At 48.1% G+C, this 19579-nt stretch overlaps 1 protein-coding gene across 1 annotated transcript in view; it reads left to right on the top strand.

Moving 5' to 3' along the window:
• LOC135571029 (CD82 antigen-like) overlaps positions 1 to 19579 on the top strand; it is a 54778-nt gene that overhangs the window by 14456 nt on the left and 20743 nt on the right. Inside the window, exons 2-3 of the mRNA XM_065016843.1 lie at positions 15175 to 15247; positions 17108 to 17180. Of these exons, the coding sequence (XP_064872915.1) occupies positions 15185 to 15247; positions 17108 to 17180 (136 nt within the window). The 5' untranslated portion in view covers positions 15175 to 15184. The remainder of the gene's footprint in view (positions 1 to 15174; positions 15248 to 17107; positions 17181 to 19579) is intronic.

The following is a 19579-nucleotide window of genomic DNA, read 5'->3' as shown; positions in this document are numbered from 1 at the left end:
TCTCTCTCTCTCCCGCTCCTTCTTTCTTTCTCTCCTCCCGCTCCTCCCTCTCTCTCCCGCTCTCTCTCCCCGCTCTCTTTCTCTCTCCCCTCCTCTCTCTCCCCTCTCCTCTCGCTCTTTCTTTCTCTCCTCCCCTCTCTCCCTCTCTCCCCGCTCCTTTCTTTCTCTCCTCCCCTTCTCCCTCTCTCTCCCCGCTCCTTCTTTCTCTCCTCCCCTTCTCCCTCTCTCTCCCGCTCCTTCTTTCTCTCCTCCCCTTCTCCCTCTCTCTCCCGCTCTTCTCTCTCTCTCTCCCTCTCTCTCGCTCTTTCTTTCTCTCTCTCTTCTCCCTCTTCTTCTCTCCCCTCTCTCTCCTCTTCTCCCCTCTCTCTTCTCTCCTCCTTCTCCCTCTCTCTCCCTCTCCTCTCTCTCCCCTCTCCTCTCGCTCTTTCTTCTCTCTCCCCTTCTCTCTCTCTCCCTCTCCCTCTCTCTCCCTCTCCTCTCTTTCTCTCCTCCCCTTCTCCCTCTCTCTCCTCGCTCCTCTCTCTCTCTCCCTCTCCTCTCGCTCTCTTCTCTCTCTCTCTCCCCCTCCCTCTCTCTCTCTCTCCCCGCTCTCTCTCTCTCTCTCCCGCTCTCTCTCTCTCTCCCGCTCTCTTCTCTCTCTCTCCCCTTCTCTCTCTCTCTCCCCGCTCCTCTCTCTCTCTCTCCCTCTCTCTCTCTCTCTCCTTCTCTTCTCTCTCTCCTTCTCTCTCTCTCTCTCCCCATCCTCTCTCTCTCTCCCCGCTCCTCTCTCTCTCTCTCCCCGCTCCTCTCTCTCCTCTCACCTCTCCTCTCTCTCTCACCTCTCCTCTCTCTCTCTCCCGCTCCTCTCTCTCCCCTCTCCTCTCGCTCTTTCTTTCTCTCCTCCCTTCTCCCTCTCTCTCCCCGCTCTCTCTCTCTCCCCGCTCCTCTCTCTCTCTCTCCCCGCTCCTCTCTCTCTCTCTCACCTCTCCTCTCTCTCTCCCTCTCCTCTCTCTCTCACTCTCTCTCTCTCTCTCCCCGCTCCTCTCTCCCCTCTCCTCTCGCTCTTTCTTTCTCTCCTCCCCTTCTCCCTCTCTCTCCCCGCTCCTCTCGCTCCTTCTCTCTCTCTCCCCGCTCCTCTCGCTCCTTCTCTCTCTCTCCCGCTCTCTTCTCTCTCTCTCCCCGCTCCTTTCTCTCTCTCTCACCTCTCCTCTCTCTCTCTCACCTCTCCTCTCTCTCCCCTCTCCTCTCGCTCTTTCTTTCTCTCCTCCCCTTCTCCCTCTCTCTCCCCGCTCCTCTCGCTCCTTCTCTCTCTCTCCCCGCTCTCTTCTCTCTCTCTCCCCGCTCTCTTCTCTCTCTCTCCCCGCTCTCTTCTCTCTCTCTCCCCGCTCTCTTCTCTCTCTCTCCCCGCTCTCTTCTCTCTCTCTCCCCGCTCCTCTCTCTCTTTCTTTCTCTCCTCCCCTTCTCTCTCTCTCCCCGCTCCTTCTTTCTCTCCCCGCTCCTCTCGCTCTTTCTTTCTCTCCTCCCCTTCTCCCTCTCTCTCCCCCCTCCTCTCGCTCTTTCTTTCTCTCCCTCTCATATACCCTCTTATCTCACTTTACTGAGTGTTGTATCAGCCGACCCAATGTGTTCTCTCAGTAGTGCCTGGTACAGATAGAAACGGGAGGAGGAGGAGAAGCAGAACAACTAGTAGGGGAAAAAAGAGCAAGTTCAGAGAGAGAAACTGAACTGACTTGTTTGTTGACACCCTGAAGTGAAAGCAGAAGAAAAGGCCTGCGTCCCAAAAGGCACCCTATTCCCTAAATACTGTAGTGCCCTATGGGCCCTGGTCAAAAGTAATTGCACTACATAGGGAATAGGGTGCCACTTGGAAAGGCTGTCATATGATCCTAAAGCCCTCTGCTCTGGAGGCTCCTGGGATACTTTACGGTTTGGAGAAGGGAAAAAACATGAGTGGAAAGAGATGAAGAGGGGATGAAGAGGGGTTAGGAGAGGAGGGGTTTGGAGAGGAGGGGTTAGGAGAGAGGAGGGGTTAGGAGAGAGGAGGGGTTAGGAGAGAGGAGGGAGATTAGGAGAGAGGAGGGGTTAGGAGAGAGGGAGGAGAGGGAGATTAGGAGGGGAAGGAGGAGGAGGGGAAAGGAAGAAGGAGGGAGGAGGGAGGGTGAGGAGAGAGAGGGAGGATGAGAAGGAGAGAGGAGGTTAGGAAAGGAGGGGTTAGGAGAGAAGGAGGGAGGGAAGGAGGGTTGGGAGAAGGAGGAGAGAGGAGGAAGGAAGGAAGGGGAAGAGGAGAGGAGGGAGACAGGAGAAGGAGGAGGGAGGAATTAGGAGAGGAGGAGTTAGGAGAGAGGAGGAGGAGAAAGGAGGGGTTAGGAGGGAGGAGGGGGTTAGGAGAGAGGAGGGGAGGAGGAGGGAGGGGAGGAAGGAAGGAGAGGAGGTTAGAGAGGAAAGGAGGGGAAGGGAGGAAGGAGAGGAGGGGAGGAGGAAGGAGGGGGTTAGGAAGGAGAGGAGGAGGTTAGTGAAGGAGGAGAGAGGAGTTAGTGATGAAGGGGGAGGGAGGGGTTAGGAGAGGAGAGGAGGGGAGGAGGTGTAGGGCTATGAGGAAGGAGAGGAGGAGAGGAGGGGAGTTAGGAGGAAGGAGGAGGAGGGGTTAGAGGAGAGGAGAGGAGGAGGGAGGAGGTTAGTGTAGGCTAGGAGGGGAGTAGAGGAGAGGAGGGGTTAGAGAGGAGGGTTAGAGGGAGGAGAGGAGAGAGAGGAGGGAGGGTTAGGGAGAGGAGAAGGAGAGGGAGAGGAGGGGTTAGGAGAAGGAGGGGGGAGGGGAGGAGAGGAGGGGTTAGGAGGAGTAGAGAGGAGGGAGGAGAAGGAGGGGTTAGGGAGGAGGAGGGAGAGGAGGGGTTAGGAGAGGCTAGGAGAGGGAGGGAGGGGGTTGGGGAAGCTGGGAGGGAAGGAGGGGGTTAGACAGGAGAGGAGGAGGAGGGGTTAGTGTAGAGCTGGGGGAGGAGAGGAGGAGGAGGGGGGTTGAGAGAGGAGAGGAGGCTAGGTAGGTTAGGAGGGAGGAGGAGGAGGAGGGGGGTTAGGGAGAGGAGGGGGAGGGAAGGAGAGAGGAGCTAGGAGAGAGGAGGAGGAGGGGGTTAGGGGAAGGAAGGAGGAGGGGGTTAGGGAGGAGGAGGAGTTAGGGAGGGCTGGGAGAGGAGAGGAGAGGAGGGGTTAGGTTAGGGAGAGGAGAGAGGGAGGGGTTAGGAGAGGAGAGGAGGGGGGTTTAGTGAGCTAGGAGGAGGAGGGGGGGGTTAGGGAGAGGAGAGGAGGGGGTTAGGGAGAGAGGAGGGGTTAGGGAGAGGCCAGGTTAGGGAGAGAGGAGGAGGGGGGTTAGTGGAGGCTAGGGGAGAGGAGGGGTTAGGAGGTTAGGAGAGAGGAGGAGGGGTTAGGTTAGGAGAGGAGAGGAGAGGAGAGGGGGTTAGGTGGGCTAGGAGAGGAGGGGGGTTAGGAGTAGGGAGAGGGAGGGGGTTAGGAGAGGAGAGGAGGGGTTAGAGAGGGAGGAGAGGGAGGGGTTAGGAGAGGAGAGGGGGGTTAGGAGGGGAGGAGAGGAGGAGGGGTTAGGAGGAGGGGTTAGGAGAGGAGGGGGGGGTTAGGGAGGGGGGAGGGGGGGGTTAGTGGAGGCTAGGAGAGAGGAGGAGGAGAGGAGGAGGGGTTAGGAGAGGGGGAGGAGGAGGGGTTAGTGTAGGCTAGGAGGAGGAGGAGGGAGGTTAGGTTAGAGGAGGAGGGGTTAGTGTAGGCTAGGAGAGGAGGAGGAGGGGGAGGGAGAGAGGAGGGGGGTTAGTGTGTAGGGGGGAGAGAGGAGGAGGGGGGTTAGTAGGTTAGGAGAGAGGAGGAGGAGGGGTTAGTGTAGAGGAGGAGGAGGGGTTAGTGTGGAGGAGAGGAGGGGTTAGTGTAGGCTAGGAGAGGGAGGAGGGGGGTTAGTGTAGGTTAGGAGAGGAGGAGAGGAGGAGGGGTTAGTGTAGGCTAGGAGAGAGGAGGGTTAGTGTAGGCTAGGAGGAGAGAGGAGGGGTTAGTGTAGGCTAGGAGAGGAGGAGGGGTTAGTGTAGGCTAGGAGAGGGAGGGGGTTAGTGTAGGCTAGGAGGAGGGGTTAGTGTAGGCTAGGAAAGAGGAGGGGTTAGTGAGGCTGGGGAGAGAGGAGAGGGTTAGTGTAGGCTAGAGGAGGAGGAGGTTAGTGTAGGCTGGAGAGGAGGAGGGGTTAGTGTAGGCTAGGAGAGGAGGAGGGGTTAGTGTAGGCTAGGAGAGAGGAGGGGTTAGTGTAGGCTAGGAGAGAGGAGGGGTTAGTGTAGGCTAGGGAGAGGGAGGGTTAGTGAGGAGGGAGAGAGGAGTGAGGCTAGGAGGAGGGGTTAGTGTAGGCTAGGAGGGGGTTAGTGTAGAGGAGAGAGAGGAGGGGTTGTGTAGGCTAGAGGAGGAGGAGGGGTTAGTGTAGGCTAGGAGGAGGGGGGTTAGTGTAGGCTAGGAGAGTGGAGGGGAGGGGTTAGTGTAGGCTAGGAGAGAGGAGGGGTTAGTGTAGGCTAGGAGAGGAGGAGGAGGGGTTAGTGTAGGCTAGGAGGAGGGAGGAGGGGTTAGTGTAGGCTAGGAGGGAGGAGGAGGAGGAGGGGTTAGTGTAGAGCTAGGGAGAGAGGAGGAGGAGGGGGTTAGTGTAGGCTGGGAGAGGAGGAGGAGGAGGGGTTAGTGTAGGCTGGGAGAGTGGAGGAGGAGGGGTTAGTGTAGGCTAGGGAGAGGAGGAGGAGGGGTTAGTGTAGGCTAGGAGAGGAGGTTAGGGGTTAGGAGGGGCTAGGAGAGGAGAGGAGGGGGAGGAGAGGGTTGAGTGTAGGCTAGGAGAGGAGGAGGGGCTAGGAGGGGGAGGGGCTAGGAGAGGGAGGAGGAGGGGGGTTAGGAGAGGAGGAGGAGGGGCTAGGAGGAGGAGGAGGGGCTAGGAGAGAGGAGGAGGAGTTAGTGTAGTGTCTGTATTAGGTATTCAGATCTAAAAGAGGAGGAGGGGTTAGTGTAGGCTAGGAGGAGGAGGGGGTCTGTGATTGGTGCTACGGCTGTGAAAGGAGGATGGGGTTAGTGTAGTAGGATGTGTTTAGGCCTCTTTGAATGGGACAGATGTCTGTGGGCTAGGACACGAGGATTTGAGGACGGGTAAAGTCTGTAGGCTAGGAGAAAGTGAGGTGTTTTTTTATTAACCAATGAGGGGGTTAGTGACCCTTTAGGCTAGGAGAGAGGAGGAGGGGGTTAGTGTAGGCTAGGAGCCCCTCTACTGGAGTAGACTGTGGAGGGGTTAGTGTTATATAGAGCCTCCCTACTGGAGGAGGGAGGAGGGGTTAGTGTAGGCTACTGGGAGAGAGGAGGGGTTAGTGTAGGCTAGGAGAGAGGAGGATAGGGTTAGTGTTCTATAGCCTCCCTAGGAGAGACTGGAGGACTGGTTCTATAGGTTAGTAGCCTCCCTAGGAGAGGGGAGGAGCCTCTCTACTGGGTTACTGTGTAGGCTACTGGTTATAGAGAGGTTCTATAGGAGGAGGGGGTTACTGTGTAGGCTACTGTGTTCTATAGCCTCTCTACTGTGTTCTATAGCCTCCCTACTGTGTTCCTATAGCCTCCCTACTGTGTTCTATAGACTGGAGAGGAGCCTCCCTAGTGTTCTATAGCCTCTCTACTGTGAGAGAGGAGGAGCCTCCCTACTGTGTTATATAGCCTCCCTACTGGAGAGCCTCCCTACTGGATATAGCCTCTCTACTGTGTAGCCTCCCTACTGTGGAGAGAGGTTCTATAGCCTCTCTACTGTGTTCTATAGCCTCCCTACTGTGTTCTATAGGACTGTGGGCTAGGAGACTGTGAGGACTGTGAGGGGTTACTGTGTAGGCTACTGGAGAGCCTCCCTACTGTGAGGTTAGGAGGGGCTACTGTGTTCTATAGAGTGTTATATAGCCTCTCTACTGTGTTATATAGCCTCCCTACTGGAGGGGCTAGGAGAGAGAGGACTGTGTTCTATAGCCTCTCTAGTGATAGAGGAGGAGGGGCTACTGGGAGAGAGGACTGTGAGGGACTGTGTGCCTCTCTTCTATAGTGTCTGTGTTATATAGTCGTATTCATTCTGATCTATAGCCTCCCTACTGTGTTTAAACTGATCCCCTGATCAGCACTCTACTGTGTTATAACTCTACGAGAACCTCCCTTTGTGAATAGCCTCCCCTGTGTCTGTGATTGTTCTATAGGCTACTGTGTTCTATAGTGTGTTAAACTACTGATGGGTCTACTGTTCTAAGATGTAGATAGCGATGTGTTTATAGCTCTCTTTGAATAGCCTCCCTACAGATGCACTCCTCTGTGTTCTGTGTTATACAGCCACCCTACTGTGTTCTATAGTCCGATTTGACTGTGTTCGCTGTGTTAAAGTCTGTTCTATAGCTACTGTGTTCGAAGCCTCCCTACTGTGTTCTGAAAGTGTCTAGTGTGTTCTTTTTATTAACCACTGTGTTTATAGACAAAATATTTTGTAAAGAGATGACCCTTTATTCTCTCTGCTTTCACTGTGTTCTATAGCCTCTTGGAGATATAATGGTCTGAATCACTACTGTGTTCTATAGTACTGTGTTAGATAGTAGACTGTCTATAGCCTCTCTACTGTGTTCTATAGCCTCTCTACTGTGTTCTATAGCCTCTCTACTGTGTTATATAGCCCCTCTACTGTAGCCTCTCTACTGTGTTATATAGCCCTCTACTGTGTTATATAGCCCCTCTACTGTGTTATATAGCCCCTCTACTGTGTTATATAGCCTCTCTACTGTGTTATATAGCCTCCTACTGTGTTATATAGCCTCCCTACTGTGTTATATAGCCTCCCTACTGTGTTATATAGCCTCCCTACTGTGTTATATAGCCCCCTACTGTGTTATATAGCCTCCTACTGTGTTATATAGCCCCCTACTGTGTTATATAGCCTCCCTACTGTGTTATATAGCCTCCCTACTGTGTTATATAGCCTCCCTACTGTGTTCTATAGCCTCCTACTGTGTTATATAGCCTCCCTACTGTGTTCTATAGCCTCCCTACTGTGTTATATAGCCTCCCTACTGTGTTCTATAGCCTCCCTACTGTGTTATATAGCCTCCCTACTGTGTTATATAGCCTCCCTACTGTGTTATATAGCCTCCCTACTGTGTTATATAGCCTCCCTACTGTGTTATATAGCCTCCCTACTGTGTTATATAGCCTCCCTACTGTGTTATATAGCCTCCCTACTGTGTTATATAGCCTCCCTACTGTGTTCTATAGCCTCCTACTGTGTTCTATAGCCTCCCTACTGTGTTATATAGCCTCCCTACTGTGTTATATAGCCTCCCTACTGTGTATATAGCCTCCCTACTGTGTTATATAGCCTCCCTACTGTGTTATATAGCCTCCCTACTGTGTTATATAGCCTCCCTACTGTGTTCTATAGCCTCTCTACTGTGTTCTATAGCCTCCCTACTGTGTTCTATAGCCTCCCTACTGTGTCTCTATAGCCTCCTACTGTGTTCTATAGCCTCTCTACTGTGTTCTATAGCCTCTCTACTGTGTTCTATAGCCTCTCTACTGTGTTCTATAGCCTCTCTACTGTGTTCTATAGCCTCTCTACTGTGTTCTATAGCCTCTCTACTGTGTTCTATAGCCTCTCTACTGTGTTCTATAGCCTCTCTACTGTGTTCTATAGCCTCCCTACTGTGTTCTATAGTTCTATAGCCTCTCTACTGTGTTCTATAGCCTCTCTACTGTGTTCTATAGCCTCTCTACTGTGTTCTATAGCCTCTCTACTGTGTTCTATAGCCTCTCTACTGTGTTCTATAGCCTCTACTGTGTTCTATAGCCTCTCTACTGTGTTCTATAGCCTCTACTGTGTTCTATAGCCTCCTACTCTCTACTGTGTTCTATAGCCTCTCTACTGTGTTCTATAGCCTCCCTACTGTGTTCTATAGCCTCCCTACTGTGTTCTATAGCCTCTCTACTGTGTTCTATAGCCTCCCTACTGTGTTCTATAGCCTCTCTACTGTGTTCTATAGCCTCTCTACTGTGTTCTATAGCCTCTCTACTGTGTTCTATAGCCTCTCTACTATATAATGTTACAGCACTTAACAGATAAAAAATAAATCACTGCAATAATGTCATCAACAGCAGCTTTGAGGTTAGAGTCTATGAGACTTCATTTGACCTTAGTCACTGTGCCTTTCTGGATATGAGACATGCCCGCTAAGAGAAGAGACGCGCCGCGAAGACAAATGACCACAAGCAACGGAGGCCGCGGTGAGTTCACCTGCTGGGTGGCGGTGGACGGTGACGTTTTTAACACAGAGAATTTTCGGAAAATGTAAAAATTTGCGTCCAATATTGTGGTCGGGGGACAATAGCCCGGACCCTCGCTGTTTTAGGTCTTTGGTCTTTGCGGGGGCTCTTGAACTTTTATATAGACCTGTGATTGATAAAGGGTAATTCCATGATAACAAAATTATGCTTAGACTCAGACTTTTCAAGTATAAGCTTTAAAAAAAAAAAATATATATATATATATTTGATTGCAACGTTGAACAAACCGAACAACATATACACGAGGACTACTTTTTAACTATTTCCACTGAACATTTTTTTACAAAAACACATTTACTCTTAAAGAACAGTGCAGGTTGGGTTTTGTAACAGAATGACAAAGATACTAGGTCATATTTCTTCATCTTAAAGAAGGCAAATAATTTCTGCTAAAACCTAAATATAAGAGCACAATTTTCTTGTCATCCAACAAATGTAAACGCCTGGAGTTTACTAAACGGTATCGGCTCGGGATTTGGAACTGCTGCTTTAGTCCAATGAGATGGAAATAGAGCTCTTTGGCCAAGCGGTGGGTTTGGCATCGAAATGAGAATGAACGCCGAACCTACTGTAAAAAATATAGTGGTGGATCTTTGATGTTTTGGGGATATATTTCTTCCATCGGTCCTGAGGCCGTTGTTAAGGTCAACAGCATCATGAACTGTACCCAGTACCAGGACATTTTTGCCAAAAAAACCTGGTTTCCTCTGCCAGGAGAATGACAGTTGGCCGCAAGTGGATCTCCCAGCAAGACAATAAACCCCAAGCAACACATTTAAAATCCACAAAGAAATGAATCCACACAATCAACATTTTTCCAATGGCCGTCTCAGTCTCCAGACCTTGAGACACATTTGAAAACCTGCGGTTTGAATTGAACAAGGACAAGTTCGTAAACTCAAACGAAGGAGATCAAGGTTCTGGACAGATTCTGTTTCGAGGAATGGTCGAAATATCTCTCCAAATGTGTTCTCCAATCTCAGAAAACATTTTAGAAAAAGTCTCTGTGCCCTGATCCTCACAAAGTGAGCTATTGAAATCAAGGGAAGTGAATCATTTTGACCCCTAACTGTTTGAGTATTAGTATAAAATAATACTTTTTGCTCATGTTTATCAAGGGTACCAATTCTTTCTGAACCCACTTTATTTATAATACCCTTTTAAAGGCCCGAACAAGATATCCCTGTGTTTTTGAGGTTGGAATAACACTGAAAATTTAAAAAATGGTATAATGACGCCCTTTTTAATGAGCTGTTTGAAAAGACCGCTTTACATTTCAGCCGGTCACACTGGTTGAATCAACGTTGTTTTTACATCATTTCTCCGACGTAAGTTGAACCCATGTGGAATAGACATTGAATTGATGCCTGTGCCCAGTGGGTTCGCTTTCATTTGTCACCCAATTGGTGCTCATGGGTCCTTTTCCATGGAAATGCCCCTAACTTAACATTGAGTCAACACTGTAGCCGGCGTGAGGCAACGCCGTAGCCGAGGCACGCTGTGGCCGGCGAGAGGCAACGCCGTGGCCGGCGAAGTTGCAGTGTCTGGAGAATCCCTCGTTCTTCAGAGGTTTTACAAATAGCCTCCCTTTCTCTTATGGGCCCTGGTCTAAAGTAGTACACTATATAGGGCCCTGGTCAACAGTAGTACACTATATAGGGCCCTGGTCAACAGTAGTACACTATATAGGGCCCTGGTCAACAGTAGTGCAATACAGTGGGGCAAAAAAGTATTTAGTCAGCCACCAATTGTGCAAGTTCTCCCACTTAAAAATATGAGAGAGGCCTGTAATTTTCATCATAGGTACACTTCAACTATGACAGACAAGATGAGGAAAAAACATCCAGAAAATCACATTGTAGGAATTTTAATGAATTTATTTGCAAATTATGGTGGAAAATTGGTGTCCACTTCTATATTTACAGCCCTGTCATGTTTTCCACTATGTGTCCCTGTGTTTTTAAACAGTATGTTGAGACCGTTTAGCCTGGTTTAACTGTCTGACTCACAGACCACTGTAACGACTGGCCTGTCTTGTGGCTGAAGGGGCTCTTTGAACACACCGTTAACATGGCAGTAAACTGGTCTTATGTTGACTAGTTAACATCATGGAACAGCCTTGTTTCAATATATATTCACGTTCGGGCCTCTTGGCTGTGGGACCGTTTTTTAAGTTTCAGTGTCTGATGTTTGACCAGTGTTAGTTCAGTCTGATGTTGGATGGGTGTTAGTTCAGGTGTTAGTTCAGTCTGATGTTGGACCGGTGTTAGTTCAGTCTGATGTTGGACGGTGTTAGTTCAGTCTGATGTTGGACGGTGTTAGTTCAGTCTGATGTTGGACCGGTGTTAGTTCAGTCTGATGTTGGACCGGTGTTAGTTCAGTCTGATGTTGGACCGGTGTTAGTTCAGTCTGATGTTTGACCGGTGTTAGTTCAGTCCGATGTTTGACCGGTGTTAGCCGCTTCAGGCTGTGCTGTGTGTTGCTGGTTGTACAGTCTGGAGGTTGTTGTGTTGCTGGTTGTACAGTCTGGAGGTTGTTGTGTTGCTGGTTGTACAGTCTGGAGGTTGTTGTGTTGCTGGTTGTACAGTCTGATGGAGGTTGTGTGTTGCTGGTTGTACAGTCTGATGGAGATTGTGTGTTGCTGGTTGTACAGTCTGATGGAGATTGTGTGTTGCTGGTTGATTGTGTGTTGCTGGTTGTACAGTCTGATGGAGATTGTGTGTTGCTGGTTGTACAGTCTGATGGAGATTGTGTGTTGCTGGTTGTACAGTCTGATGGAGCTGTGTGTTGCTGGTTGTACAGTCTGATGGAGATTGTGTGTTGCTGGTTGTACAGTCTGATTGTTGTGTTGCTGGTTGTGGAGAGTTGTGTGTTGCTGGTTGTACAGTCTGATGGAGATTGTGTGTTGCTGGTTGTACAGTCTGATGGAGATTGTGTGTTGCTGGTTGTACAGTCTGATGGAGATTGTGTGTTGCTGGTTGTACAGTCTGATGGAGATTGTGTGTTGCTGGTTGTACAGTCTGATGGAGATTGTGTGTTGCTGGTTGAGATTGTGTGTTGCTGGTTGTACAGTCTGATGGAGATTGTGTGTTGCTGGTTGTACAGTCTGATGGAGATTGTGTGTTGCTGGTTGTACAGTCTGATGGAGATTGTGTGTTGCTGGTTGTACAGTCTGATGGAGGTTGTGTTGCTGGGTTGTTGTGTTGCTGGTTGTGTTGCTGGTTGTACAGTCTGATGGAGATTGTTGGGGTTGTGTGTTGCTGGTTGTACAGTCTGATGGAGTTGTGTTGCTGGTTGTACAGTCTGATGGAGGTTGTGTTGCTGGTTGTACAGTCTGATGGAGTGCTGGTTGTACAGTCTGGAGGTTGTGTTGCTGGTTGTACAGTCTGATGGTTGTTTGTACAGTCTGATGGAGGTTGTGTTGCTGGTTGTACAGTCTGCTGGTTGTACAGTCTGATGGAGGTTGTGTGTTGCTGGTTGTACAGTCTTGTGGAGGTTGGAGGTTGTGTTGCTGGTTGTACAGTCTGATGGAGATTGTTGGGGTTGTGTGTTGCTGTTGTGGTTGTACAGTCTGATGGAGGTTGTGTTGGGGTTGTGGTGTTTGTTGCTGGTTGCTGGTCTGTTGTGTTGCTGGTTGTACAGTCTGATGGAGGTTGTGTTGCTGGTTGTACAGTCTGATGGAGGTTGTTGGTTGTGTTGCTGGTTGTACAGTCTGACGGAGGTTGTGTTGCTGGTTGTACAGTCTGATGGAGGTTGTGTTGCTGGTTGTACAGTCTGATGGTTGTGTGTTGCTGGTTGTACAGTTTGATGGAGGTTGTGTTGCTGGTTGTACAGTCTGATGGAGGTTGTGTTGCTGGTTGTACAGTCTGATGGAGATTGTTGGGGTTGTGTGTTGCTGGTGTGTTGCTGGTTGTACAGTCTGACAGAGGTTGTGTTGCTGGTTGTACAGTCTGATGGAGGTTGTGTTGCTGGTTGTACAGTCTGATGGTTGTGTGTTGCTGGTTGTACAGTTTGATGGAGGTTGTGTGTTGCTGGTTGTACAGTCTGATGGAGGTTGTTGGTTGTGTTGCTGGTTGTACAGTCTGATGGAGGTTGTGTTGCTGGTTGTTGGTTGTGTTGCTGGTTGTACAGTTTGATGGAGGTTGTGTTGCTGGTTGTACAGTCTGATGGAGGTTGTTGGTAGTGTTGCTGGTTGTACAGTGTGATGGAGGTTGTGTTGCTGGTTGTACAGTCTGATGATGGAGGTTGTGTTGGTTGTGTTGCTGGTTGTACAGTGTGATGGAGGTTGTGTTGCTGGTTGCAGTGAGGTTGTGTTGTTGGTTGCAGTGGTGTAAACTACTGAAGTACTTTAATGTATGTGTCCTTGACTATTTATATTTTTGGCAACTTTTATTTCGCTATATTCCTAAAGAAAATAATGTACTTGTTTACTCCAAACGTTTTCCGTGACACCAAGAAGTAGTCGTTACATTCGAACAGGAAAATGGTCCAATTCACACACTTATCAAGAGAACATCCCTACTGCCTCTGATCTGGTGGACTCACTAAACAGAGAACATCCCTACTGCCTCTGATCTGGTGGACTCACTAAACAGAGAACATCCCTACTGCCTCTGATCTGGTGGACTCACTAAACAGAGAACATCCCTACTGCCTCTGATCTGGTGGACTCACTAAAGAGAGAACATCCCTACTGCCTCTGATCTGGTGGACTCACTAAACAGAGAACATCCCTACTGCCTCTGATCTGGTGGACTCACTAAACAGAGAACATCCCTACTGCCTCTGATCTGGTGGACTCACTAAACAGAGAACATCCCTACTGCCTCTGATCTGGTGGACTCACTAAACAGAGAACATCCCTACTGCCTCTGATCTGGTGGACTCACTAAAGAGAGAACATCCCTACTGCCTCTGATCTGGAGGACTCACTAAACACAACGGCTTTATTTGTAAATGATGTTGGAGTCAGGAGCCCCTGACTGTCTGTACATTTTTTTTTTACTACAAAATCATACCGCCTGGTTTTTCTTAATGTAAAGAAATTTTAAATGATTTATACTTAAGTATATTTAAAACCAAATACTTTTCAGACTTTAATTCAAGTAGTATTTTACTGGGTGACTTTCACTTTTACTTGAGTCATTTTCTATTAAGCTATCTTTACTTTTACTCAAGTATGATACTTGGGTACTTAGACAACCATCCATTGTTTTTTTTAATCGGTAATCCTATAGATCCAGGTCTCTATCATCTCAGCAGCTTAGCCAGCAGGTCAGGTCAGGCATCTGTCTCCTATAGATCTAGGTCCCTATCATCTCAGCAGCTTAGCCAGCAGGTCAGGTCAGGCATCTGTCTCCTATAGATCTAGGTCCCTATCATCTCAGCAGCTTAGCCAGCAGGTCAGGTCAGGCATCGGTCTCCTATAGATCCAGGTCTCTATCATCTATCATCTATAGATCCAGGTCTCTATCATCTCAGCTTAGCCAGCAGGTCAGGTCAGGCATCGGTCTCCTATAGATCCAGGTCCCTATCATCTCAGCAGCTTAGCCAGCAGGTCAGGTCAGGCATCTGTCTCCTAGGGATCCAGGTCTCTATCATCTCAGCGACTTAGCCAGCAGGTCAGGTCAGGCATCGGTCTCCTATAGATCCAGGTCTCTATCATCTGAGCAGCTTAGTCAGCAGGTCAGGTCAGGCATCTGTCTCCTAGGGATCCAGGTCTCTATCATCTCAGCAGCTTAGCCAGCAGGTCAGGTCAGGCATCTGTCTCCTAGGGATCCAGGTCCCTATCATCTCAGCAGCTTAGCCAGCAGGTCAGGGGGTTCCAGGCATCTGTCTCCTAGATATCCAAGTCCCTATCATCTCAGCAGCTTAGCCAGCAGGTCAGGTCCGGCATCTGTCTCCTATAGATCCAGGTCTCTATCATCTCAGCAGCTTAGCCAGCAGGTCAGTGGGTTCCAGGCATCTGTCTCCTAGAGATCCAGGTCTCTATCATCTCAGCAGCTTAGCCAGCAGGTCAGGGGGTTCCAGGCATCTGTCTCTTATAAATCCAGGTCTCTATCATCTCAGCGACTTAGCCAGCAGGTCAGGTCAGGCATCTGTCTCCTATAGATCCAGGTCTCTATCATCTCAGCACCTTAGCCAACAGGTCAGGCATCTGTCTCCTATAGATCCAGGTCCCTATCATCTCTGCAGTTTAGCCAGCAGGTCAGGGGTTCCAGGCATCTGTCTCTTATAGATCCAGGTCCCTATCATCTCAGTAGCTTAGCCAGCAGGTCAGGTCAGGCATCTGTCTCCTAGAGATCCAGGTCCCTATCATCTCAGCAGCTTAGCCAGCAGGTCAGGTCAGGCATCTGTCTCCTAGAGATCCAGGTCTCTATCATCTCAGCAGCTTAGCCAGCAGGTCAGGGGGTTCCAGGCATCGGTCTCCTAGAGATCCAGGTCTCTATCATCTCAGCCAGCAGGTCAGGTCAGGCACCTGTCTCCTATAGATCCAGGTCCCTATCATCTCAGCAGCTTAGCCAGCAGGTCAGGTCAGGTCAGGCATCTGTCTCCTATAGATCCAGGTCCCTATCATCTCAACAGCTTAGCCAGCAGGTCAGGGGTTCCAGGCATCTGTCACCACTTATACTGTAGGCCTCTCACACCAGCAAATCTAGACACACACACACTTATGTGGATCATGTCCCCTCTGTACTTTGATGGCATCATGTTAAACTTTTCAGTCGACCACAGGGATGTCTGACCTGACCTGTGATTTTATCTTCATGATCGTATCATATTAATGCTTAAGTACTCTTCAAATAAAGTATGACTAAATATTTTGTATTCTGTTGTTCACAGAGCGATCACAATGGGGAAAGGCTGCATGAAGGCAATCAAGTACTTCCTGTTCCTCTTCAATGTCCTCTTCTTCGTAAGTATCTTATTTCCCAGACACAGATAACATGCCTATACAGTGCAGGACCTCAGCCTCTCCTCTGAGTGGATGAAACCGTGCATGACAATTACCGTCTGATCGATATGACATGACCGCCACAGCTCTATTGCCCTGTTGGACCGGTTTGAGGTCGAGTCGGTGGGAGGGAATGTGAACTCATCAACACACACCAACTACTCTGTCGTCCTTGTCTTCTGTTTCACTCTCTCATTCTCTGACATCATTCGCTCTCTCTCTTTCCCGCTTTCTCTCCCTTTAGCTCTCTCTCTCTCTCATGCCCTCTGTCTCGCTCGCTCTCTCTCTCTCTCTCTCTCTCATGCCCTCTCTCGCTCGCTCGCTCTCTCGCTCTCTTTCTTGCTCGCTCTATCTCATGCCCCCTCTCTCGCTCTCCCTCTTTAGCTCTCTCTCGCTCTCCCTCTTTAGCTCTCTCTTGCTCTTTCTCTCATGCCCTCTTTCTCTCCCTCTCACCCCCTCCATCCCTCTCTCTCCCTGGTTTCTTCATTAGAGAGCAGATTAAGTGATTGTGGCCTGGTTACCACGGAGATACTCATCCGCTCAGTCCAAGGCTCCCACAATCCCCCCCCTCTCTACCATCCATCATTCACATCACTGAACAGAGTCAATTAAAAATCTGATCCAGAGCTTAAGGCTTTTAAGTTACACTGTCAATGTATGGTGTGATCTCACTACTAACAGGACTGATGTAGAGAAACGTCACTACTGACAGGACTGATGTAGAGAAACGTCACTACTGACAGGACTGATGTAGAGAAACATCACTACTAACAGGACTGATGTAGAGAAACGTCACTACTGACAGGACTGATGTAGAGAAACGTCACTACTGACAGGACTGATGTAGAGAAACATCACTACTAACAGGACTGATGTAGAGAAACATCACTACTGACAGGACTGATGTAGAGAAACATCACTACTGACAGGACTGATGACTGATGTAGAGAAACGTCACTACTGACAGGACTGATGTAGAGAAACGTCACTACTGACAGACTGATGTGAGAAACGTCACTACTGACAGGACTGAAAGAAACGTCACTACTGACAGGACTGATGTAGAGAAACGTCACTACTGACAGGACTGATGTAGAGAAACGTCACTACTGACAGGACTGATGTAGAGAAACGTCACTACTGACAGGACTGATGTAGAGAAACGTCACTACTGACAGGACTGACTAGAATATGACAGGACTGATGTAGAGAAACGTCACTACTGACAGGACTGATGTAGAGAAACGTCACTACTGACAGGACTGATGTAGAGAAACGTCACTACTGACAGGACTGATGTAGAGAAACGTCACTACTGACAGGACTGATGTAGAGAAACGTCACTACTGACAGGACTGATGTAGAGAAACGTCACTACTGACAGGACTGATGTAGAGAAACGTACTGACTACTGACAGGACTGATGTAGAGAAACGTCACTACTGACAGGACTGATGTAGAGAAACGTCACTACTGACAGGACTGATGTAGAGAAACGTCACTACTGACAGGACTGATGTAGAGAAACGTCACTACTGACAGGACTGATGTAGAGAAACGTCACTACTGACAGGACTGATGTAGAGAAACGTCACTACTGACAGGACAGGACTGATGACAGGACTGAGAAACGTCACTACTGACAGGACTGATGTAGAGAAACGTCACTACTGACAGGACTGATGTAGATGGTTGTCTATGGAACATTACAACAGCACCCAAAGACTCATTTACAGAACTTAGTAAGGAGTTTAGTCTTATTTACCATGTTGTATTGACTCTCTCTCTCTGTCTCCCCCCCCCCCCCCCCCCCCTCTGCAGCTGTTTGGCGCCCTCATCATGGGGTTTGGACTGTGGGTCCTTCTGGACAATGAGAGCTTCATGGTCATCCTGCGTAAGTTTATCAAACTACACATACTAATGTGGCAGTCATTTCACCAGAGGAATGAGAATGACAGTAATGTGGCAGTCATTTCACCAGAGGAATGATAGTAATGTGGCTGTCATTTCACCAGAGGAATGACAGTAATGTGGCTGTCATTTCACCAGAGGAATGACAGTAATGTGGCTGTCATTTCACCAGAGGAATGATAATGACCGTAATGTGGCAGTCATTTCACCAGAGGAATGATAATGACAGTAATGTGGCAGTCATTTCACCAGAGGAATGATAATGACAGTAATGTGGCAGTCATTTCACCAGAGGAATGATAATGACAGTAATGTGGCAGTCATTTCACCAGAGGAATGATAATGACAGTAATGTGGCAGTCATTTCACCAGAGGAATGACAGTAATGTGGCAGTCATTTCACCAGAGGAATGACAGTAATGTGGCTGTCATTTCACCAGAGGAATGACAGTAATGTGGCTGTCATTTCACCAGAGGAATGACAGTAATGTGGCAGTCATTTCACCAGAGGAATGAGAATGATAGTAATGTGGCAGTCATTTCACCAGAGGAATGACAGTAATGTGGCAGTCATTTCACCAGAGGAATGAGAATGATAGCAATAGTTGATGCCCATCTATTCCTCTCTGTTTTATAATATAATGTAGCCGTGATGGCGAGTGGGGATGCAGACCCTGATGAGTCTTCTGTTACTTCTGTTACATTGTTTACTTTGCCTGCACTGCTCCATTGTTGATACAATGTATCATTTCATCTGTTATAACCAAGAGCACAGACCAGTCTGAGTTGACTTTATGTTGATACAATGTATCATCTATTATAACCAAGAGCACAGACCAGTCTGAGTTGACTTTATGTTGATACAATGTATCATCTGTTATAACCAAGAGCACAGACCAGTCTGAGTTGACTTTATGTTGATACAATGTATCATCTATTATAACCAAGAGCACAGACCAGTCTGAGTTGACTTTATGTTAATACAATGTATCATTTCATCTGTTATAACCAAGAGCACAGAGTTGACTTTGCAAGTTCTTTATTATGAAGCCAAGATCGATGGAGCGTTGGACTAGAAACCAGAAGGTTGCAAGTTCAAACCCCCGAGCTGACAAGGTACAAATCTGTCGTTCTGCCCCTGAACAGGCAGTTAACCCACTGTTCCTAGGCCGTCATTGTAAATAAGAATTTGTTCTTAACTGACTTGCCTAGTTAAATAAAGGTAAAAATATAAAGAATAATGGGGGAAAAACTTTGGAGTACTTTAAATGTAATTATGGGTAGAATTCAACTCCATCTTTCACCCAATCAGATGGCTTTATTCATCACAAAACCATTTGATGTTGGCAATTTATTTTATTGATTACTTCATTGGCAAAGTGGGTTAGGGTTAGGCAGGAAATGCCGGCAGGAAATGCCAACAACGAACAGTGAGCAATTGTATTCATGCATGAAAAAAAATAATGAAAGAAAAGCATTTCAAGTTGGAATTCTGTCAAGTTAGTGTGGCAGAGGTGGAACAATTGTTGTTAACGAACAATAATGACAAACCTCCTGGCATCGACAACTAAGATGGAAAGCTACTGAGGATGGTAGCTGACTCTACAGCCACTCCTATCTGTCATATTTTTAATCTGAGCCTAAGAGGAAAGTCTTTGTCCTCAGGCCTGGAGGGAAGCCAAAGTCATTCCACTACCCAAGAGTGGTAAAGCCGCTTTTACTGGTTCTAACAGGAGACCTATAAGCTACCAGCTCTTAACAAACTGTTGGAAAAAATGGTGTTCGATCAAGTACAATGCTATTTCTCTTTAAACAAATGAACAGCAGACTTTTTCAGCATGCTTATAGAGAAGGGCACTCAACATGTACTGCACTGACACACATGACTGATGATTGGTTGAACGAAATGGATATTTAGTTAGATTGTGGGAGCTGCATTGTTAGATTTCAGTGCAGCCTTTGATATTATTGACCATAACCTGTTGTTCAAAAACATGTGTGTTATGACTTTTCAACCTCTGCCATACCGTGGATTCAGAGCGATCTATCTAATAGAACTCAGGGGGTTTCTTTTAGTGGAAGCTTCTCTAATGTCATTTTAAAGTTTGGTGTACCGCAGGGCAGCTCTCTAGGCCCTCTACCCTTTTTTTCTATATGACCCATATTACCAGAAGTAACCTTTTATTTCTGTCTACAAAACCACGTCTGCCGTTTAAACTAATCCCGGGTTGCTAATTATTGGTTTGATAACAAACAACGTCATGTTACCTAGCTAGCTAACAACCTGGTAACTTCACACTAGGTTTAGGCACATCTGATTGGCCCAGGAAGAAAGGAAAAGGGTTTGCTCCTCGTGAGATGGGATTCCAAGGTAGGATTCAT

The sequence above is a fragment of the Oncorhynchus nerka genome, unplaced genomic scaffold, assembly GCF_034236695.1.
Source record: "Oncorhynchus nerka isolate Pitt River unplaced genomic scaffold, Oner_Uvic_2.0 unplaced_scaffold_841, whole genome shotgun sequence".
NCBI lineage: Eukaryota > Metazoa > Chordata > Actinopteri > Salmoniformes > Salmonidae > Oncorhynchus > Oncorhynchus nerka.
This window is presented reverse-complemented; position numbering and strand designations above follow the sequence as displayed.